Genomic DNA, 24,398 nt, shown 5'->3' on the forward strand with positions numbered 1-24,398 from the left:
AGAGGGGATAGAGTGCTGGCCTGGAGGGGTCCAGAGAGCTGCCCACTGACAGTGAGCCTCCTAAGGGCCTCTTTGCCCACATCCGTAACACAGCACGGGTGCAGGGGGAAGTGATTCCCTCATTTTCATGGGCCCAGGCCCCCATGCAAATTAGGAAGCACAGTTGCAAGATAGCGTTTGTGCTACGTGTGCAACAGAGCTGAGTCTTGCAAAAGGGGCCAAACAATTGTCCGCATCCTCTTCTGTAATACCATAGTGCCTCGGACCACTCAGAGCAGGTGCACGCACCTGTTGTACCACCAGGCACTATATAAAATATAGTCCCCAGGTCTACCTCTTTCAGCCCTGGTGTTGCGAGTAAAATTTCCAAGGACTTTCTTCGGGACCGTGAAACCCTGTTTAAACTGAAACGCTCGTGGATACCTCTAGTCCAGTGATAGAATGAAAAATCCCATTGTATCCCTTTCTATTAGGAAATCATTATACCCTATAGATAAATCAGAAGAAAGCAATAAATATTTTTTTGAAATGTAAAAAAAGAATACATTAATTTCTTTCTTCCTCCGGAATATCGCCACATTCATGACTCTGCTATCAAAAACTGGCAAACCGAAGTATTGCAAATGCTTACCTAGATATGTCACTCGTCTGAAGATTGGTGGGTAGAACACAACATCCACCCCATACAATACGCTGTAGGTGGTGCACCTGAGTCAGCCACAGTAAAAATAAAGTACACGCATGCAGTTGGTTTTAATAGAAATAGCTGTGAAGTCCCATTAGGCTCATGAATAGTTGCACGGTGGTGGAGACCCTCCAGTTTGTGACATGGCATATTGCAAATTGTATACAGAGAGGCGTACCGTTTCTGAATCAGTACTCGTAGTGTAGCGCCACATGTGTATTTCACTCAGGTCTGCTAAGTATTCAAGGAAGTGAATCTTAGATAGGGACATACTGTTTTACCTTAAATGCACTGATAAGGTACCTCCGCCATAGTCGAATTGGGGGACGGTAAATGTTAATCCCAAGTGTTTTGTACCCTCTATTGGCTTCAAGACAAGTTTTACTGTTTAAATTCATTAGTGGGTGTCAGTCTGGTTAAGAAGGCTAATATTGGTTTACTTTAGTGTAAAGCCAGGCACATTAACATTCTCTACTGCAGTGAGCTACAGCAGATCTTTATTGTGTCCTGTGCTGACCTTCGACAAAGAGAGCTGACCCATTTGGAGGGGTTAGCTCTGCTGAACTATGAGGGGGAGACCTTAACCTGCAATGCTCTGAGCACTCTCGGAGAGATCTGAGCGCAGGCTGCAGTATGCTGCATCAAAGATACATCTTATTCTGGGTGTAAACATTGGGAGAATTTACTGGTTTTTGAACTGTCTCAGAGCTATAAACAGAGCAGCAGTGAGCTCTAGCAGAGATACTTTATCCTTCCCGATATTATCTGATGCATACTACTAATAGCAGACTCCTCACCTTTAGAATAATCCACAGGCTTCAGACTCGATCTGTAAGCTTTACACAACACTGCTGTTGCGCGCCGGTAGGTGGCGCTATGCCACTCTGCATTGACTTTGTTCCACCCCGGAAGTGACAGAGAGGAGCAGATATATGTGCCACCCCTGCTTGTTGATATCAGTTCCTTTCTGTCCACATCTTCGGGTGCAGATCTGTAGTCCGGTCTTCCTTTTCTTCATTGTTTGCCAAACTGTATTGCCACAATCAAAACCAGTGGCAAAGGATCTGTGCCTACCCCAAAAGACTACTGGAATTAAGCTAGGCAGGGGCTGTTGCAAACATATGTCTATGACAGACCTCAGCCAGATCTACCTTTGGTGTTTGGGTAAGGACACAACTCCAAGTCGTCTTAGGAGAGCACTCATCAACCTGAAGATGATCTAGGAAAGTGAAGCAAAGGTGTTTGTCATCAAACACTGAAAGAAACTGCGAGTCCCGCTTCCTTTTTAAGTCAAGACCAGCACCCAATGTCATTACTCTGAAAGGTCCTTGTCACAGTGAAAGACTTTGGGTCATTAGTGGAGGTGGCATGTCGTGATTGGCTAAAGCAGGGCCCCAGCCAGACATAATCCCCCACTCCCGTCAAGGGTGGGTGATTACACTCCCTGTATAGCCTGTGCTCACCCTTGGGTAGCTGGCACAGAGCAGTCAGGCTTATCACAGAGACAGTGTGTAAAGGGAAGATACAACCCTTCCCCGCCACAATGTACACACGAGGAAAACGGTGCATCCTCTCCCTGCGCCCACATAAGGTGCCAAATGTCAGCACGAGACCCACCCTAGCATTCCCCACAATCACTGTAACACAGAAATTCAGGGTGCGCCCTGCTTCCCAACGTTAGCAGCAAAATGTACCTACAAGATTTAGCACATCTCCACTTAGCACTGCGCCAAGGCCACACTAGTGAGACGTAATGCCAACTAAGAAATCCCTGACAGAATAAAGATGATCAGCAGCACCACAGTACTGCCTTCGCATTCACTAACACTCACTCTGGCACATCCACTCTACACCATTGTGCGGTGCCACAGGTAACAGTCGCTGATGCACACATTCACTAGTACGCACTCACTCCTGACACCCTAATGCGGTGCCCTGATATACGGACAGTGAATGCCACTGTGTTTTGCAAGCACCCTGGGTTCCAAACTGCCTTCCACCCACCAACCCTCTTTGGCTACCCCGCCCCTCCATGAACCAAAGATTGCATCAACCTTTCCTTGGTTACTAGGCCACTCCAGGTTAAGTCACACCACTCAGGGTTCTGGGGTCAAGACAGGGGGAAAGGAAAGACAATGGCCGGTAAACAATTAGTAAGGAGATGTTTGGGCTCCCCACAGGAGGTTCACTCAGAGGTCTGCAAAACACAGGGGGAGGGTCTCTGGGGCCGCCGTTAGACGGCCAAGCCCAGCCAGACAGTCCAATGTCACCAAATCAATTTCAGCACCCTCGGAACGGGGAGATGCCTTGGGGGCTTGTTGACTTTAGTCGTCTTCGACACTTCCAGTTGCACACGACAAGTTATTGGGCCCACACCTCTTGTACCAGGAGATGCTATGCCTGAGTCACTAAAACTCAGTGACCCCAGACAGTTACAATCCCACGTCAAAAATGCCGTATCTCCACAAAAAGAAGGCACAACTTCAGGGATCTGATGATCTGAATGGCCCTGACCCATACATTCATTCACAAGCCTATTCCCAATGCGGTACCTCCTTGGAAAGAGGCACTAGTCTGGTGTGTGAAGAGTTGAGCTGCACCAGACAATCCCGAACTCTCCCACGAAGGGTGTAAATCCCCTCTGGAAAGCACAACATCTAGCATGCAGTTACTTTGGGCGCACTAGTCCCTCTGGTCACACTCAGAACTTGGGTTCCGTACCAGACTCCCCGATCACACACTTCGACACAAGTTCATGCGAGGCCAAGTACAGCACAACTCAGGTTCCACCGCTTCCTCCGAGGGTTGTAACCAATGAACAGGGCACCGCACACAGCAGGCATGGAGCTGAGGCTCACACGAGAGAAAATCGAAACAATGTACAATAGCGGCCCCGCGGGGTCCTGCACCAGGTGATCCGGTTCACACCAATAAGACGTTTTGGCGTGCAGTGGTCCCCACGATGAAGAGACACTCACCTGAAGTGCGGGCAGTCCTTGGAAAGCTCCGTACCAGGCAATTCCGGTCTCCAGACACAATACTTAGGCTACAATAAGTCCAGCATACGATGTAGGCACAGCAGAGGGCACCGCTCTCCAGCTATTAACGGTCATCGATGCAAGTCCCTCTCGGGAGGTCTTTGATGTCCCTTGGACATCCTCAGTGAATAGGGGGCAGGTCAACCGGACCTTGTAGAGCCCCCTTTGGGATGCTAGACAGCAGCTGGCAATCAGCCCCAGGCCAGTCTCTAAGCAGGAAGGGAGTGCAGATCCCGTCCTCGCCCAGTTACCCTCCTGGGTACAATAGATTCCTCTAGCAGTGTGCCAACCGCAGTCCTGCAGTCCCAGTCCTGTGTCGCAGTAAAGGTTACTCACTCTTGCAGACGTTGAGTACCCCTAGTTATACTAGATGGTTCCTTTGAAGTTGTAGGTTGTCCTTTGAACCACAGATGTCTCCCGTAAGTTAACTCACTGTCTACCCTGAGGCTCTGGAATGCAGATCTTTAGTGAGGCCATGCTCTGGCTCCGAGAGGCCAAGTGTCAGAGACTTCTCCTCCCAATCTATCTATCTAGGCCCCAAAGGCAGGGATCTGTCATTCTGGATGCCCAAGTTTTATAGTGGTCGCTTGGGGAATACACAGATGCGCTCTTCCTCCGTGACCCTTGGAATGAAGCCTAATTTACAAGACACCAGAACCATTTCAGAACCTAGAAATGCCCACTGCCTAGAAGTGGTATTTCTATGGCATCAATGACAAAACCACCTTTACCATCAGAAGGGGTTTGTCATTCTGAATCCAACGATATTAAACATTGAGGTTGCTTCCCTGCAATCCACTACTGCAGCCAGACCTAATAAGACTCATTCTCCCATGTTACGTTATGGGCCGAGCAGCTCTCATGGGTAGTGCGAACACTCATCGGTATTCAGCACTCCTTGCGGTACATGTGCCCTGGTGCGCGCACACAAGCCTGCCGAGGCAGGCTGAGCACTTATGTGAAAGCCACCACAAAGATGCCAGCGCGCCAACACTGGCCTGCTCTATCGCGCTCAGTCCCTATATTAGAATACCCTTGCACAAATGTGCACACCCTGGCAGGTGTTGCCAGCTTCAGTCCCTATATAGGAAAACTACCCAGGGCAGTATGCACACCCTGGTGAGTGATGCTAGTCTCCACCTACTTATGGCACACTTGTGTGCAGGTATGCATACCCTGGTGAGTTGTCCCTGTCTCATTTATGCGTTGATGCCCTGACACATGTAGGCACCTAGAGGCCAGCTATGCCACGCTCCCCATGAATATGAGCTCCCAAGTGTACATGGGCATAGAGAAGCCCCCTAGGCCCTGCTCACTATATGGTCAGGCACCTGTTTCCAAGGATGCACCTATTGGCAAAATGTGCCAGACGCAACATACATGAACTCCCCCATCATGTAAGCATGCACCTACTGACTTCTATACAGGGAGACTGTGCCTATGGCCCATGACCTCTAGTAGAGGACTGGACCACCCTATGGATGTGACCAACTTCCCCTTTAGGTAGGGGACACCCACATGGGGGTGCATCCCTGCCCAGACAGAATACACCTTTGTATGCCCACTCTGCCCTCCGCCTACCAGCAGCCCCGCCGTGGGTGCGCTCCCGGAAGGGCATAAGGGAGCCCAGGGTTGGCCCCCTGCGTAGGGACTGCCAACCTGAGCGCATGCCCGCTAGCTCCCCTGCAGGTCTATTCTATAGGCCTAGTACATGGTTAATTGGGTTGTGTAGGAGGTGGCACACCCAGTGCACGTCCCCCTAGCTTCCAGGGCCGTACCCACCCTGGGAATGTGTTATAACTATTTCACAGGGCCCTCCTGTTTACAGCACCTCAACCATACCCCTACCTGTCCCTTCCTATCACAGGTAGGACAGGCACCCCCACTTTCCCACTGCCGGACATTGGGGAAGTGCCCAGAGCTCCAAGTTCACAGAGAGTCAGCAAAGATTGGGAGAAAATAGAAAAAGGTTTCAGGAAAGATCCTTCATCACAGCATTGCCCAATAAGCTATAGTATTGCAGTATCAGAGGGTATCTGCCTATGTTATTGTGAGCTGTCTCTTAAACCGTGGGGGAGCTGTATTAGAGGGTCTTATCCTGTGTGAGCTGTTTTATAAAGCCTGTGCTGAGCTGTATCAGAGGGACTTGCGCTGTCTTGTTTAGATGTCTTAAAGCCTTGGCTGAGCTGTATCAGAGGGTCTTATTGTGTTCTGAGCTGTCTCATAAAGCCTGTGCTGAGCTGTATTAGAGGGTCTTATCCTGTGATATGAACTGCCTCTTAAAGCCTGTGCTGAGCTGTATCAGAGGAACTTAAGCTGTGTTGTTGTGAGCTGTTTCATAAAGCCTGTGCTGAGCTGTATCAGAGAGTCTTAGCCTGTGCTGAGCTTTATTAGAGGGTTTTAGCCTGTGTTGTCGTGAGCTGTCTCATGAAACCTGTACTGAGCTCTTTCAGAGGGTCTTAGCCTGTGCTGAGCTGTATCTGTGGAACTTAAGCGTTGTTGTGAGCTGTTTCATAAAGCCTGTGCTGAGCTGTATCAGAGAGTCTTAGCCTTTGCTGAGCTTTATTAGAGGGTCTTAGGTGGGTTGTCGTGAGCTGTCTCATGAAACCTGTAATGAGCTCGTTCAGAGGGTCTTAGCCTGTCCTGAGCTGTATCTTTGGAACTTAAGCGTTGTTGTGAGCTGTTTCATAAAGCCTGTGCTGAGCTGTATCAGAGAGTCTTAGCCTGTGTTGTCGTGAGCGGTCTATTAAAGCCTGTGCTGCCGTGAGCTGTCTCTTAAAACCTGCACTGAGCTCTATCAGAGAATCTTAGCATGTGCTCTACTGTATAAGAGGGCCTTGCCCTGTGTTGTGAGCTGTGCCATAAAGCCTGCACTGAGCTCTATCAGAGGGATTTAGCCTGTGTTCCTCTAAACTGTCAGAACGCCTGTTTTGAGCTACATCAGAGGGTGTACCTTGTGTTGTCGTGAGCTGTCTCTTAAAACCTGTACTGAGCTCTGTCCGAGGGTCTTAGGCTGTGCTGAGCTGTGTCAGAGGACCTTAGCCTGTCTTGTTCTGAGCTGTCTCATAAAGCCTGTTCTGAGCTGTATCAGAGGTCTTTAGCCTGTCTTGTTCTGAGCTGTCTCATAAAGCCTGTTCTGAGCTGTGTCAGAGGTCCTTAACATGTCTTGTTCTGAGCGGTCTCCTACAGCCTGTGCTGAGCTGTGTCAGAGGTCCTTAACCTGTCTTGTTCTGAGCTGTCTCCTACAGCCTGTGGTGAGCTGTGTCAGAGGTCCTTAGCCTGTCTTGTTCTGAGCTGTCTCATAAAGCCTTTTCTGAGCTGTATCAGAGGTCTTTAGCCTGTCTTGTTCTGAGCTGTCTCATAAAGCCTGTTCTGAGCTGTGTCAGAGGTCCTTAACCTGTCTTGTTCTGAGCTGTCTCCTACAGCCTGTGCTGAGCTGTGTCAGAGGTCCTTAACCTGTCTTGTTCTGAGCTGTCTCCTACAGCCTGTGCTGAGCTGTGTCAGAGGTCCTTAACCTGTCTTGTTCTGAGCTGTCTCCTACAGCCTGTGCTGAGCTGTGTCAGAGGTCCTTAACCTGTCTTGTTCTGAGCTGTCTCCTACAGCCTGTGCTGAGCTGTGTCAGAGGTCCTTAACCTGTCTTGTTCTGAGCTGTCTCCTACAGCCTGTGCTGAGCTGTGTCAGAGGTCCTTAACCTGTCTTGTTCTGAGCTGTCTCCTACAGCCTGTGCTGAGCTGTCAGAGGTCCTTAACCTGTCTTGTTCTGAGCTGTCTCCTACAGCCTGTGGTGAGCTGTGTCAGAGGTCCTTAGCCTGTCTTGTTCTGAGCTGTCTCCTACAGCCTGTGCTGGGCTGTGTCAGAGGTCCTTAGCCTGTCTTGTTCTGAGCTGTCTCCTACAGCCTGTGCTGAGCTGTCAGAGGTCCTTAGCCTGTCTTGTTCTGAGCTGTCTCATAAACCCTATGCTGAGTTGTATCAGAGAGCCTTAGCCTGTGTTGTTATGGGCTGTCTCATAATGCCTGCACTCAGCTGTGTCAGAGGTCCTTAGCCTGTCTTGTTGTGAGCTGTCTCATAAAGCCTATGCTGAGCAGTATCAGAGAGCCTTACCCTGTGTTGTGAGCTGTCTCATAAAGCATGTGCTGAGCTGTATCAGGGGTCTTATCCTGTGTTGTTGTGAGCTGTTTCCTCAACCCTGTACTGAGCTCTATCAGAGGGTCTTAGCCTGTGCTGAGCTTTATGAGGGTCTAATCCTGTGTTGTTGTGAGCTGTCTAGTAAAGTCTTCACTGAGCTGTATCACTGTGGTGTGTAGTATTGTTTGGCATGTCAGCCAGTGCTTAGCTGTATCAGTGTAGAGTGCAGAAGTGGTTGGCATGTCAGCCTGTGCTGAGCTCTATCACTCTTTTCTGCAGCAGTGTATGACTTGCCAGTTTGTTGGGCTGAGCTGTATGACTGTGGAGTCAGTATTTTCACGTCAGCCTGTGCTGAGCTGTATCACTGATGTGCAGTAGTGTTTTAACAGAACTGTTCTTCTTTGGTGTGCAGCAGTGTTTCACATGTCAGCCTATGCTGAGAGCTGTATCACTGTGGTGTGCTGAGCTGTATTACTGGTGTACAGTAGCTTTTCACAGAGCTGTATCACTGTAGTGTGCAGTATTGAGCTGTGTCACTCTGGCATGTAGTATTGTTTCACGTCGGCTCATGCTGAGCTGTGTCACTGTGGTGTGCTGAGCTGTATCACAGTGGTGTGCAGCAGTGTTTCACAGAGCTGGATCAGTGTGATGTGCAGCGTTTTTTAACGTTAACCCGTGCTAAGCTGTATTACTGTGGTGTAAGCTGCATCACTGTGGTGTGCAGTAGTGTTTCACATGTCAGCCTGCACTGAGCAGTCATGTGTTGTGCTGTCGTGTATCACTGTGGTGTGCTGTCGTGTATCACTGTGGTGTGCTGTCGTGTATCACTGTGGTGTGCTCTCGTGTATCACTGTGGTGTGCTCTCGTGTATCACTGTGGTGTGCTCAGCAGCATCACTGAGGTGTGCTCAGCAGCATCACTGAGGTGTGCTCAGCAGCATCACTGAGGTGTGCTCAGCAGCATCACTGTGGTGTGCTCAGCAGCATCACTGTGGTGTGCTCAGCAGCATCACTGTGGTGTGCTCAGCAGCATCACTGTGGTGTGCTCAGCAGCATCACTGTGGTCTGCTGACCGGTATCACTGTGGTCTGCTGACCGGTATCACTGTGGTCTGCTGTCCTGTATCACTGTGGTCTGCTGTCCTGTATCACTGTGGTCTGCTGTCCTGTATCACTGTGGTCTGCTGTCCTGTATCACTGTGGTCTGCTGTCCTGTATCACTGTGGTCTGCTGTCCTGTATCACTGTGGTCTGCTGACCTGTATCACTGTGGTCTGCTGACCTGTATCACTGTGGTCTGCTGACCTGTATCACTGTGGTGTGCTGTCCTGTATCACTGTGGTGTGCTGTCCTGTATCACTGTGGTGTGCTGTCCTGTATCACTGTGGTCTGCTGTCCTGTATCACTGTGGTCTGCTGACCTGTATCACTGTGGTCTGCTGTCCTGTATCACTGTGGTCTGCTGTCCTGTATCACTGTGGTCTGCTGTCCTGTATCACTGTGGTCTGCTGTCCTGTATCACTGTGGTCTGCTGAGCTGTATCACTGTGGTCTGCTGACCTGTATCACTGTGTTGTGCTGACCTGTATCACTGTGGTCTGCTGACCTGTATCACTGTGGTCTGCTGACCTGTATCACTGTGGTCTGCTGACCTGTATCACTGGTGTGCTCAGCAGTATCACTGTGGTCTGCTGTCCTGTATCGCTTTGGTCTGCTGTCCTGTATCACTGTGGTCTGCTGACCAGTATCACTGTGGTCTGCTGACCAGTATCACTGTGGTCTGCTGACCAGTATCACTGTGGTCTGCTGCCCTGTATCACTGTGGTCTGCTGCCCTGTATCACTGTGGTCTGCTGCCCTGTATCACTGTGGTCTGCTGCCCTGTATCACTGTGGTCTGCTGCCCTGTATCACTGTGGTCTGCTGCCCTGTATCACTGGTATGCTCAGCAGTATCACTGTGTTGTGCTGACCTGTATCACTGTGGTCGTCTGACCGGTATCACTGTGGTCTGCTGACCGGTATCACTGTGGTCTGCTGACCGGTATCACTGTGGTGTGCTGACCGGTATCACTGTGGTGTGCTGACCGGTATCACTGTGGTGTGCTGACCGGTATCACTGTGGTGTGCTGACCGGTATCACTGTGGTCTGCTGACCGGTATCACTGTGGTCTGCTGACCAGTATCACTGTGGTCTGCTGACCAGTATCACTGTGGTCTGCTGACCAGTATCACTGTGGTCTGCTGACCAGTATCACTGGTGTGCTCAGCAGTATCACTGTGGTCTGCTGACCTGTATCACACTGGTGTGCAGTATGTCTAACACCCCTGGTCCGATTCTCCTCTGCAGCGCAGTCTTCAGTGAGCTCACCCTGTGATCTGAGGCTCTCAGTTGCTATTGGTGTTACTTGGTGTAAATTTTAGATGTATCTCTGTGGTATGGTGAGCTGTATCACTGTGGTGTGCAGCAGTGTTTCACAGAGCTGTATCACTGTGGTGTGCAGTATGATTGACATCCTCTCTCCTCTGATTCTTCTCTGCAGCGCCCACTTTATCGAGCTAACCCTTTGATCTGAGGCTCTTGGCTGCTGTTGGTGCCACTTGGTGTAAATGTGAGCTGTAGAGGGTCTGATCGGTAGCCGATAGGGGCAGGAGGGAGCTATCGGCTGCTGTTGGTGTTGCTTGGTATAAATGTGAACTGTTGAGGGTCTGATCAGTAACTGGTTCTGGCAGGAGGGGGCTGTCTGGTGCTGTTGATGTTACTTGGTATAAATGTGAGCTGTAGAGGTTATGACCTGTAGCCGGCAGGCGGCTGCTGTCTGCGGTGTTGTTGTTACTTGGTGAAAATGTGAGTTGAAGAGGATCTAATCTGTAGCTGTGGGGAGAGGTGGGGGCTGTCAGCTGCTGGTTTTACTTGGTGTAAATGTGAGCTGTAGAGGGAGAAGGAAGCTGTCTGGTGCTGTTGATGTTACTTGGTGTAAATGTGAGCTGTAGAGGGTCTGATCTGCGGCGGGCAATTCTGGTGCTGTTGATGTTACTTGGTATAAATGTTAGTTATGAGGGTCTGATCTGTAGCCTGTGGTGGCAGCAGGGAGCCGTCAGCTGCTGTTGGTATTACCTGGGGTAAATGTGAGCTGTAGAGGGTCTGATCAGTAGCCAGTGCTGGAAGGAGGAAGCTGTCAGCTGCTGTTGGTGTTACTTGGTGTAAATCTGAGCTGTAGAGGGTCTGATCTGCAGGGGGCAATTCTGGTGCTGTTGATGTTACTTGGTATAAATGTGAGCTGTAGAGGGTCTGATCTGTACCTGGCGTGGGTAGAAGGGGGCTCTCAGCTGCTGTGGGTGTTACTTGGTGTAAATGTGAGCTGTAGAGCGGGTCTGTCTGTAGTTGGTGCTGCCAGGAGGGAGATATCAGCTGCTGTTGGTGTTACTTGGTATAAATGTGAGCTGTAAATGGTCTGATCAGTAGCTGGTGCTGGCACGAGGGAGCTGTCAACTGCTGTTGGTGTTATGTGGTATAAATGTGAGCTGCAAATGTGGTGATCTGTAGCCGGTTCTGGCGGTGGGGGGCTGTCAGCTGCTGTTGGTGTTACTTGGTGTAAGTGGGAGCTGCAGTGGGTCTCATCTGTAGCCAGAGGGGGCAGCAGTGAGCTGTCAGCTGAAGTTGATGTTACTTGGTGTAAATGTGAGCTGTAGAGGGTCTGAGATGTAGCCAGTGCTGGCAGGAGGGACCTTCCAGGTGTTGTTGGTGTTACTTGGCGTAAATGTGAGCTGTAGAGGGTCTGATCTGCAGTCGGTGGGGACTTTCAGCCTCTGTTGGTGTTACTTGGTGTAAATGTGAGCTGTAACGGGTCTTGTATGTACCCGTGGGGGCAGGAGGGGACTGTCAATTGCTGTTGGTGTTACTTGGTGTAAATGTGAGCTTTTGAGGTTCTGATCTGTAGCTGAAGGGGGGCAAGAGGGGGCATTCAGCTGCTGTTGGTGTTACATGGTGTAAATGCGAGGTGTAGAGGGTCTGATCTGTAGCCGGCGGGAGCAGGAGGGAACTGTCAATTGCTGTTGGTGTTACTTGGTGTAAATGTGAGCTGTTGAGGTTCTGATCTGTAGCCGAAGGGGGGGCATTCAGCTGCTGTTGGTGTTACTTGGTGTAAAGGTGAGCTGTAGATGGTCTGATCTGTAGTCTGTGCTGGCAGGAGGGGGCTGTCTGCGCTGTTGGTGTAAGTGTGAGCTGTAGAGGTTCTTATCTGTAGCTGGTGGGTGCAGGAAGGGATAGCAGATGCTGTTGGTGTAAATGTGAGCTGTAGAGAATCTGATGTGTAGCCGGTGGGTGGAGGAGGGAGCTGTCAGCTGCTGTTGGTGTTACTTGGGGTAAATGTGAGCTGTAAAGGGTCTGATCTGTATCCCGTGGTGGCAGCAGGGAGCTGTCAACTGCTGTTGGTGTTACTTGGGGTAAATATGGGATGTAGAGGGTCTGATAAGTAGCCAGTGCTGGAAGGAGGAAGCTGTCAGCTGCTGTTGGTGTTACTTGGTGTAAATGTGAGCTGTAGAGGGTCTGATCTGTAGCCGGGAGGGGCAGGCGACGGATGTCTGCGCTGTTGATGTTACTTGGTGTAAATGTGAGTTGTAGAAGGTCTGATCAGTTGCCAGTGCTGGGAGGAGGGGACTGTCTGCTGCTGTTGGTGTTACTTTGTGTAAATGTGAGCTGTAGCGGTAATGACCTGTAGCCGGCAGGCAGCGGCTGTCTGCGCTGTTGTTGTTGTTTGCTGAAAATGTGAGTTGTAGAGGATCTAATCTGTAGCTGTGGGGAGAGGTGGGGGCTGTCAGCTGCTGGTTTTACTTGGTGTAAATGTGAGCTGTAGAGGGAGAAGGAAGCTGTCTGCTGCTGTTGGTGTTACTTGGTGTAAATGTGAGCTGTAGAGGGTCTGATCTGTAGCCGGCGGAGACAGGAGGGGGCTCCTGTGGGTGTTACAGGGTGTACATGTGAGCTGTAGAGGGTCTGATCTGTAGCTGGTAGGGGCAGGAGGAGGCTGCCAACTGCTGCAGGTGTTCCTTGGTGTAAACATGAGCTGTAGGGAGGGTCTGATCTGTAGACGGTGAGATCAGGAGGGGGCTGTCTGCTGCTGTTGGTGTTACTTGGTGTAAATCTGAGCTGTAGAGGGTCTGATTTGTAGCCAGTGTTGGCAGGCGGGAGCTGTCTGCTGCTGTTGGTATTACTTGGTGTAAATGTAAGCTGTAGAGGCTCTGATCTGTAGCCAGTGTTAGCAGGAGGGAGCTGTCTGGTGCTGTTGGTGTTACTTGGTGTAAACCTGACCTGTAGAGGGTCTGATCTGTAGTCGGTGCTGGCAGGAGGGAGCTGTCAGCTGCTGTTGGTGTTACTTGGTGTAAATGTGAGCTGTAGGCAGTCTGATCTGTAGTCGGTACTGGCAGGAGGGAGCTTTTAGCTACTGTTGGTGTTACTTGGTGTAAATGTGAACTGTAGAGGGTCTGATCTGTAGTCTGTGCTGGCAGGAGGGAGCTGTTAGCTACTGTTGGTGTTACTTGGTGTAAATGTGAGCTGTAGAGCGTCTGATCTGTAGTCTGTGCTGGCAGGAGGGAGCTGTCTGCGCTGTTGATGTTACTTGGTGTAAATCTGAGCTGTAGAGGGTCTGATCTGTAGTCGGTGCTGGCAGGAGGGAGCTGTCAGCTGATGGTGTTACTTGGTGTAAATGTGAGCTGTAGGCGGTCTGATCTGTAGTCGGTACTGGCAGGAGGGAGCTGTTAGCTACTGTTGGTGTTACTTGGTGTAAATGTGAGCTGTAGAGGGTCTGATCTGTAGTCTGTGGTGGCAGGAGGGAGCTGTCTGCGCTGTCAGCTTCTTAGACAGAAGCAGATCTGTAAACCCCTTGCTCCTTTCATGCTCTGCTCACCAAACCCCCCACTCCCTCAGGTAATGAGGTGCCTGCGCTCCTGGGTACCACGAAACCATCATATTCCACTGCTGTTTCCATGGGAACAGGTGATGTCTGCACAACACTTTGTCCGGACCAAAGGACAGAAAGAAATCATTGGGGCCTCTTAGCAGTTAGAAGGCACCGTCCAAAATGGGCCGAGGGGGGTGAAGGGGCCACTCCCGGCCAGGTGATGGGGATGGGGTCTGCGGGGTACCGTGCTGTGACATCCCCATAGGGAGTGAAGGGTCCTCTCCCTGCCGGGTGATGGGGATGGTGTCTGCGGGGTACAGTGCTCTGTGACATCCCCATAGGGAGTGAAGGGGCCACTCCCGGCCAGATGATGGGGGTGGTGGCTGTGGGGTCCAGTGCTATGTGACATCCCTGAAGGGGCCACTCCCGGCCAGGTGATTGGGGCAGCGGGGTGCAGTGCTGTCTGACACCCCTAAAGGGGCTGAGGGACTGAAGGGTCCTCTCCCTGCCGGGTGATGGGGATGGTGGCTGCGGGGTCCAGTGCTGTGTGACATCCCCATAGGGAGTGAAGGGGCCACTCCCGGTCAGGTGATGGGGTCTGCGGGGTGCAGTGCTTGTGACACCCTAAAGTGGCAGAATAGACCACTCCGGGCCAGGTGATGGGGATGGTGGCTGTGGGGTACAGTGCTGTGTGGCATCCCTAAAGAGGCTGAAGGGGCCACTCCCGGCCAGGTGATTGGGATGGTGGCTTCGGGGTCCAGTGCTGTGTGACACCCCGAAAGGGGCGGAAGGGGCCAGTCCCGGCTAGGTGATGGGGGTTTCGGGTCCAGTGCTGTGACACACCCCTAAAGGGGCAGAAGGGGCCACTCCCGGCCAGGTGATGGGGATGGTGGTTTCGGGGTCCAGTGCTGTGTGACACCCCGAAAGGGGCAGAAGGGGCCACTCCTGGCCAGGTGATGGGGATGGTGGTTTCGGGTCCAGTGCTGTGTGACACCCCTAAAGGGGCAGAAGGGGGCCACTCCCGGCCAGGTGATGGGTAGCGTGGCTGCGGGGTCCAGTGTCGCGTGAGATCCCTAAAGGGGCTGAGGAGGTAAAGCGGCTACTCCCGGCCAGGCGATGGGGACAGTGGCTGCGGTTTTCATCAATACTAGTGAAGCTGTCCGCAATCACTTCGTCATGTCTGGGGCAGAGAACCTGTTAAATTTGTTGTACCAGAATTATCTGAAATTATCTAAAAAATACGCAAAATGCATATTGTGTGTACAAATTTAGCTGAACGATAATCCGGGTACAAATGTAACTTAAAAACACAATTTTGAGTTGATTTCTATTCGCTCGCAGCGTTCAATTACCCAAACATTCCGCTCAGGTAGAAACCCTACCTAAAATGTTTGTGGGTAGGGAACTGCATCTTGGGTTCGGATTTGTAGCTTCGTGCTCAAAAATTGCCCGATCGATCTGTTTGGAAGAAAAATCTATCTTACTTGTTTGGTGACTGGCCACACTAAAGGATCCGGCGCTCCGCCACTCGCGGCCAAAAGTTACTTTGATGGTGCCTCTTGCGTTACTGTTGCTCCGTGAACCGATGGGTTCTCCCGCACCTTATTGCACTAAGGGGCTCGTTTACAGAGATCTGGTCTTATTGCTCTGCTGCCCTACACCGAAGCGAAAGGGCAGGGATGTGCACCATATCTACGCAATACTGTGCGTTCCTGTCCTTGCAGTACCGCTGGTGCACAATTTAGTGCTTAGCGCCAACACAGGCACCCTGGTTCTCCGTTGTGGGACACCTTCCTGCACAAAAACAATCCTTGTCCTCGTTCTCTGAGTGCTGGAGAACGCAGCACACGTGGAAAGAAGTAAAAACAAGGAGAAATTAGAACTTTTCTCCTCTTTACGTCTGCTCTGGGAAAGCGTAAGGTTTTCTCGCGTCACCAGGTTTACGTGACTATGTAAATCTGGGGCAGTGTCAAAATCCATGGGTATTGTGTGGGAACAGGCACCGCAACGCCCGTGGAATGCCTCCTTGAGACAGTAAGGCAACGCAGCGCCTGGTGCTGCCTGCCATTATTGCATATCTATGAGGTAACGCAAAGCCGCACAGGGTGGCTCCGCGTCACTTCATAGGTATGATTGAGAGGACTGAGAAAGTGACGCTCCCGTGGCGCTGGCCTCTTGTGAATAACACCCTAAGTTTAATGTCTCACTTTCACTCATTCAGTCTCACTCTCTCTAATTCACACAGTATCACTCATCCTACTGTAACTCACTCTGTGTCACTCATTCTGAATTACTCAGACTTATAGTTTCTCCCCACAGTAGCACTCAAATACACTGTCATTCTCCCTCATTCACTCACATTCATTCTCACACACTCGTCCTTATGGTCACTCATTCTCACTCACTTTGACTTACTCCTTCACTCTCATTTTAACTCACACACAGTCATGCTCACAAAACAAAGAGGGTGTGGAGTAGCTGTGGAGCCCATAAAGGAGAGCCACCACTGCTCCAGGGACACCCATCCATCAAACCAATCCATCCATTCAATCATCCACCCCTTGTCATCCATCCTTTCAATCATCCATCCATTGGTTTACTCATCCATCTTTACATACATCCTTTGACTCTTTCATCCTTTTGGTCATCCATCCATATTTTGACTCCATCCACTCATCCATCCTTTCACTCATCATCTATCAATCCATCCTTCCACTCCTCCATCTATCCCTCTGTTCATCCATCCATCCATCCACCCACCCATCCTTCCTTTCACTCACTCAGCCTCCCAAGCTTATTATGAGCCTTTGTCTGCTGAGCTTCAGACAAGAGACCCATCAAGAACCCCGCCCCCCTGTAGCTGCTAAAGCAGGGAGTGAGGTGGGGTGGGGGTGTGATGCCCCTGTTGCGGAACCCTTACCTCTTAGTTCACTAGCGCAATTCTCTTCCACTGCTGCTTCCTTCCTTCTCTTGGGCCTCTACGGAGTCACGATAAGGAGCCCTCTGTGTGCTCAGCTCCGTAATGCTTTTTCAGAGGGGAACCAAATGCAGTAGTAAACAGGTGTTACTGCCAGGGGAGCAGCCCCCTGAACTCCTCGTACAGCCTTCCCATTGTGATGACCAAGGAATGGTTGCCAACCACTCCCTCCTTATCCTCATTGGCCTGCTCCACCCCAAGCCATTGAGGTAAATGGAGCTTTGTTACTCTCCCCAGGGCCACAGTTTATGCACCTTAAAATTAACCAGATCAATTGCTTTCTAATTCAGCACCCCCTCTCCGATGATGTCACTGCTGGTGCACCTACTCTCCTGTGATGTCACTGCTGGTGCACCTCCTCTCCTGTGATGTCACTGCTGTAGCACTCCCTCTCCTGTGATGCCACTGCTGTATCACGCTCCCTCTCCTGTGATGTCACTGCTGTAGCATACTTCCTCTCCTGTGATGTCACTGCTGTAGCATACTTCCTCTCCTGTGATGTCACTGCTGTAGCATACTTCCTCTCCTGTGATGTAATTGCTGTAGCATGCTCCCTCTCCTGTGATGTCACTGCTGTAGTGCGCTCACTCTCCTGTGATGTCACTGCTGTAGTGCGCTCACTCTCCTGTGATGTCACTGCTGTAACGCGCTCCCTCTCCTGTGATGTCACTACTAGCACGCTCCCTCTCCTGTAATGTCACTGCTGTAGCACACTCTCTCTCCTGTAATGCCACTGCTGTAGCACTCCCTCTCCTGTGATGTCACTGCTGTAGCTTGTGCCTGCACAAGAAAACCTTTTAGGACATCTGCAAAGTTCACTAGAGTTCACCCAGGCGATTCAGCACTCTCTCTGAGCAGTGATTACTTTTCATCTGCGCTCTGTTGGTTCCTGTTTTGCGTCTCCCCCGAGGGTGGCAGGGCAGCTCCCCTTTTTCTCATGAACATGTCACCCCTGGTTAAACTGGTACTAATGAAATACAATCAATACCCAGAACAGTGTAAAGATGACAAAATAATTAAGTAAAACTATCACAGAATGAGCCAAATTACGCCATATAATTTTCCTTTACCTACCTCATAATTTACTGAAACCTGCCACATAATTTGGCCGAACCCTGCCGCATAATTGCTGTGGTTGTAGGGCAGAATTTCATCAGTAGTTGGGTCTCGTGGCATACCTTGGCTGTGAAGATATGCCATGTACTGAGGCCCATGGGCCCTTTTGGTGTGGGCTGCTGTTACTCTGTGGTGAAGCCCGCACATAAGTACACGAGGCATACAGTCTCCCAGATTACCATGGTAGACAAGGGTTTAGTGCTAGTACCCCTACTCAAACCCTGGGATAAAACATCACCTTTTTTGGCCATCACAGGAAGGATTCAGTACTGTTTTGTCGAATGTAAGTTTGCACGTGGTGGCCTTTTATTAATGTCTGTATGACTTATGGTTGCCTTGCGGGAAGGCTTCTACTCAGTAAAGTAGGCCTGAGCTGGTTATGGGGAGAAGTCAGTCATAAAGGCTATGGTCTCTGGTTCATTGAAAGAGTTATTCCATGCACGGTTAGCACCAGTGATCACCGCAGTACACCAGGAAGGGTTGCACTAGTGGCCTCCCTATGCACTGTTAGCATCAGTGATCACCGCAGTACACCTGGCAGGGTTTCACTAGTGGCCTCCCTATGCACTGCTATAATCAGTCATCACCTCGGTACACCAAGCAGTGTTGCACTAGTGGCACCCTATGCACGGTTAGCACCAGTGATCACTGTGGTACACCAGGCAGGGTTGCACTAGTGGCCGCCCTATGCACGGTTAGCATCAGTGATCACCTATTTACACTAGGCAGGGTTGCAGTAGTGGCCTCCCCATGCACGGTTAGCATCAGTGATCACGTGGTACAGCAGGCAGGGTTGCACTAGTGGCCGCCCCATGCACAGTTAGCATCAGTGATCACCCCATGCACAGTTAGCATCAGTGATCACCTCAGTACACCAGGCAGGATTGCCAGTAGTAACGTAAAGAAAGAATTTGTCAATTTAGAATGCCTTTGCATGGGTAATATCTAACGGTCAGTGCAGCAACATCCCTGGCACCAAGGTAATAATAATAGTAACAAGTCTTCCCAACACCAAATGATTTATCACTGAAATATCAGCTTTAAATATATTTTTCAAATCCAAGCATTTTTCTTCTCCAAACACCTGCTTGGGATTTCCAGAGGTAAGCACTTTTTCGTCTTAAATACTTTGCAATTCTGATAGACGTATTAATTCAGAGAAGCTTAAGTGTTTAATTTAGTATGCTCGGCTGCACACAGAAGAGCTACTCACAGGCAGCTGGAGAGCTACCAGGGGCTCACAAGCTACTCGTTGGAGAAGCCTGCAGGACACTGTGAATTGTTCTTGACAGGTACTTTGTTACAGGGAACTTACCAGGTTACTATCCCAGGCAAGGATGTTGGGGTTTAATCCTTACTACACCCTCTTAGAAGGGGTTGTGTATGTTTTCACCAATTTTGTAATTGTAATTGTATTTGTTACATGTTTTATCTGTTATTTTTTTTTCACGCATTTCTGACACTTTAAACTTGGTTCTATTCAAGCCGGGGTACAGTTTGAGAAATTAACAAAGTAAGCTTGGAAGCAGTGCAGAAGGCTCTCACCGCTGGGTTTCTCTATCCGGGGGGAAGACGCCCTTTAATAAAAGCTGACTACAGCTGTGTGGAGTGCTGTGTTTGCTGTTTAAGACGCCTTCTGTTCAAGCATGCTCTGTTGACCATGATTCACTCGTAGTATTTTTTGATTCTCCCATGACAGAGAGTCTTCAACGTCCTTTATCCGATGCCCACCGATCAGAGGAGACATGTGAGCATCAACTCTGCGCGTTGGCTTCCGGAGCCAGGGCTGGGCTTGGCCTATGGCACCAACAAGGGAGACCTGGTGATCTGCCGGCCAGAGTGAGTATGGATCACTTCCTGCTTAGAGGGCCCCTGGCCTGTGAGTGCGAGTGTGGTGCAGGTGACCTTAAAACCAGGACTTATGTGCAGAAAGAGGCCATAATGTGCTAACGTTAAACCATTGCTTCCATGCAAACGAGCAGCGGCGTAGCACGCATACCAGGAAACATGGCCAATGTGCATCTGGTTAGGCCAGAAAAGCTAACAATTCTTAGGACACCATAGGCTCCTCACACTTCTGCACCCGGTGCCACTGCACCTACTGCCTGAGAATAAAATGTTGCTCCTTAAACCATGGGTTTGTTAGGAAAATAAACAACTACAGGCTACAAGATATTTTGCACCTGTACTTAACCGTTGATCTCTATTATTTTAAGGCAATTCTTTTGTACCTGTCTTCACACCCCTATACCTGCTACCTTTTCAGAATATACATTTACTACTGAATATCAAAGTAAATATTAATTCCACAAATAATTTTATAAATCAAAGATACTTTTGTGGGTCCATGATCTGTCACCAACATATTCTTGCATTAATATACACAACATGGCGTAAAGGACCTAATCCAACATCTCCACAAAGGAGGCATCCAGGTACTTGCGCACAAATGGATCTGCTCCCTTCTCACCGTAAGAACCTAAACTGTCAACATGACCACCTACACCTCTTAAGCATGAGATCTTATTTGCGGAGTCCCTGAGGGCTCCTCGCTCAGCCCAACGCTCTTAACATCTCCATGATCCTGCTGGCTGTCATACGAGCTCACAGTCTAAATATCCTCACTCGGAAGACACACAACTGATACAGTCCTCAGGAAAAAAACATCCAGCACTAGGAAAAAGTTCATCACATGCATGACAAAGTAGCCACATGTATAAAATCTATGTGCCTCAAATTGTACTCTGACAAGACCGAGGTGGTAATCTTCAGGAAGCATGCCTTACCATGGGACTCCACCTGTTGGCCCAAACCCTGCTCGCAAGTGAGGAACCTCAGAATCATCATAGACAACAAACTGGACATGACTGCCCGAGTCAAAGCAGTTGTCTTGTCTGGCTTCAACACCCTAAGAATGCTGAGGGAAATCTTCAAGTGGCTACCTGGAAACACCAGGAAAACGATCACCCAAGCCCTCATCACCAACAGACTAGAGTATGCAAACACCCTGTATGCAAGGATTGGGATTGCCAAACAGCTTACAAGAAGACTGCAGACTGTCCAAACGCTCAACCTTCCACGCTGAGCCCAAATCGCACCACACTACTCCACTGGCTCCCAAAACACAAGTGTGCATACTTCAAAATCCTCATGCCCACCAACATATTTCTCCACAGCACTAGCCCTGCTGTATCCAGTTCCACCAACCTTCCAGACATCTCTGCTTTGCAGGTCTCTCACTACCACACTCCCCATGCATACATAAAACCAGAGCAGGGAGCTGCACCATCTCGTACCTGGCCCCTGAAACCCGGAGCAACCTCTTACAACACATCAGAGCCTCCTCTGTTCCTGACATTCACAAGAAGCTGAGGACGTGGCTTTTCAAGTAAGCTCCCAGGGCTGACCTTACAAATCTGCTACAGAGCGCCTGGATACCCTCAGGTGTGATGAGCGTGCTATAAAAACACATAACATACCATACTCAATGGAAACATATATTTTAATGTTGTTACACATTGAATATCCTTTTTATTTTGTGAGAACAAAACCTTCACACACAAGACCTGTGTACTCTGAGACATGGGGGTTCTAGCAGTCTGCATGTTCTTCCGAGATGCACTGAGATAATGCAGGTGTATTGAAAGAGCCCTCACCCATCAGCCAACGATTGGGGACCAGCCTCTTGGAAGTCAGGGATGGGGTGTCAAGTAAGACCCTGATATTTCTCAATACCACCTCCAAATACGAACAGTAGAACTGATTATAGTTTTTGCTTCATACCCACCAGTGGAGTCTTGTGTATTTCTCCACTGCACTCCCTCTTTTCCCATCACTGGTCTCACTTAAGTGAAGCCTTACTCACATCACTGGTCTCATACACTTATGTACAGTCTCACACATTCAATTTACTGGCTTTATTCTGTTCAGGAGAGACTCGCTCATCCCTCATCACTGGCTTTACACACTTAAGTGGAGTCTCACTCTTTGACGTATTCCCAGCCTTGCTCACCTCAACAACTTTCCCTTATTCCCTTCACTGGCTTCAGGCACTTCTATATACCCCACTCAGTTCCAAATCAGTGCCTACGTACACTTAAGAGATGTCTCATTCATTTCTTACATTATCTTCATACTCCTAAACGAAGCCCTGTAGGAAAGTTGATTTGAGGTGGGCAAAGGATAAGGCCACCTCCTGGTACATATCACACAAATAGAATGAAATAAACCTGTGCTCAATCCCTGGTAACGTTTAAAAAAATATATATTTCTATTAAGATCCAGTGCCAAAATATATTATTCGTACTTCACAGATAGTGGCATAAAGAAAGAGAAAGAAGAGAACATCTTTATAAATCAATTTATATTGCACAATTATCGCCAGAAGTGCCCGGAGCCCCCAAGCTATGAACGATGGGAGAGATGTGGCGAAGTTCACAATCTAATGTGGGCTGGACATGACTGACTCTCTGGGCAGATCAGTTGCGACAACGGTGGCCTTGAGACACCAGGCTTGATTGCGTACTTCTGTTTTTTCGGGGGATGTCCAACAGTGTCTTATGGACATGCTCTTTGATGGCTCCCCGTCTCTGGAGACAAGGCATACTCGGCCTTGGAGAGATTCAAGGACTCCCGGGCTACGGCTCGGTCCCTTGGCCTTTCCACTGCCCCTCGCCCCCAACAGTCCACCTTTTGTGTCCACGGAAGGGGCTCCTTGTCGCATCCCCAACCCAGCTACAGTGCCACCCACGCTGTTCAGCCACTGCGTGGTTGGGGATGTGGAATCCTGCGTGGGACAGGAAACCAGAGGTCTGCCCAGTCCACCCTTGCCCCTGCTGCAGCCTCCAAACCCTCCTAGTCCGTCACCTCGCTCCTATCCACTTGGCAGCAGAATTCGCCATCACCTGCCCCACTGGGAATCCATCACTACGGACAGATGGGTTTTGCAGATAGTTCGAAAGGGCTATTCCCGCCCCTTTGAATTTGCCCCACCAGCCATGCCTCCATCAATTAGCCAACTTCTGGAGGATCATTTTGCACTTCTCCACCAGGAAGTCACGGCTCTTTTGGCCAAGGGAGCCACAGAGAAGGTCCCTGTGCCAGAAGAGGGTCATGATTGTTCTTCCCGTTACTTTCTGGTAGCAAAAAAGTACAAGGGCTTACGTCCTACCCTAGACCTTCAGGACCTCAACTACTTCCTCAAGAAGGAGAAATTCAAAATGATCACCCTGGCTCAGGTCCTGTTTGCCTTAGACCCAGGAGACTGGATGGTAGCGTTGGACTTGCAGGACGCTTATATCCACATTCCCATCCTGCCTGCCCACAAACCTTACCTGCGATTCGTGGTAGGTCACGAGCACTATCAGTTTACCGTGCTCCACTTCAGCCTTATCAGCGCCCCTCGGGTGTTCACAAAAGTGATGGCGGTGGTTCCAGCTCATCTGCGCAGGTTAGGGGTCTCAGTCTTCCCCTACCTTAGCGACTAGCTGTTGAAGGCAGCCTTTAGATTATGGTGAGCCTCCTGCACACACTGGGGTTCACTATCAAAGTGCCGAAATTACACCGGACTCCCTCTCAGATGCTCCCTTTCATCGGAGCTGCTCTGGACACAGTGCAGTTTTGGACATATTTTCCCGAAAAGTGAGTCCGAGATATTCAGGCTATGATTCCGATCTTTCAGCCTCTATCTTGGGTTTCAGTGAGACTGACTCTGAGGCTGCTGGGCCTCATGGCCTCCTGCATCCTGCTAGTGACACATCCCAGATGACATATGCGGTCTCTACAGTGGGACTTGAAGTTCCAGTGGGCGCAGCATCACATGGTCCAGTTTTCGAAGGGGACTGCTAAAGACCTGCAGTGGAAGCTTTCAAATCCGTATTGGCTCCATGGCATATCCCTCTCCCTTCCCCAGCCAGATCTGTCCATAGTGACAGATGCATTGCTTCTGGGTTGGGGTGGCCACATGGGAGAGGCAGAGATCAGTCTGGGCTCCATATCAATCTTCTGGAGCTCCCGGCGATCAGGCTTGCATTGAAAGCATTTCTTCCCTCTCTCAAAGGGAAAGTAGTGTAAGTATTCACGGACAAAACTACAAAGTGGTACTGCAACAAACAAGGCAGGGTAGGGTCCTGGACCCTTTGTCAGGAGGCAGTACTCCTCTGGACATGGCTGGAACATCAGGGCATTACTCTGGTGGTTCAACATCTGGCGGGGTCTCAACGCCAGAGCGGACAAACTCAGCCTTTGATGCATAGCCGATCACGAATGGCATCTCCATCCGAAGGTGACGCAAGGTCTCTTTCAGCAGTGGGGAGAGCCTTGGTTAGATCTGTTCGCCTCCGCAGAGAACGCGCAATGTCAGCTGTTTTGCGCGTTGGAGTTTCCAAGGCGGCACTCGCTCGAAGACTCTTTTGGCCTCAAGTGGAACTCCGGCCTCCTTTACACCTTTCCACCTATACCACTTCTGCCTAGGGTTCTCAAGAAGATCAGGAACGACCGGGCCCAGGTTATCTTGGTGGGTCCTGACTGGGCACAGAGAGTATGGTATCCAGAGCTATTGAGCATGGCCA

At 50.0% G+C, this 24,398-nt stretch overlaps 1 protein-coding gene across 5 annotated transcripts in view; it reads left to right on the forward strand.

Annotated features, from left to right (window-relative positions):
* Nucleotides 1–24,398, forward strand: part of AMBRA1 (autophagy and beclin 1 regulator 1) — a 667,981-nt gene that overhangs the window by 501,004 nt on the left and 142,579 nt on the right. For all 5 annotated transcript variants that reach the window (XM_069221711.1, XM_069221710.1, XM_069221709.1 and 2 more), the window contains one exon: nt 19,529–19,668. In XM_069221711.1, the coding sequence (XP_069077812.1) occupies nt 19,529–19,668 (140 nt within the window). The remainder of the gene's footprint in view (nt 1–19,528; nt 19,669–24,398) is intronic.

Source organism: Pleurodeles waltl, chromosome 3_1 (genome assembly GCF_031143425.1).
Source record: "Pleurodeles waltl isolate 20211129_DDA chromosome 3_1, aPleWal1.hap1.20221129, whole genome shotgun sequence".
NCBI lineage: Eukaryota > Metazoa > Chordata > Amphibia > Caudata > Salamandridae > Pleurodeles > Pleurodeles waltl.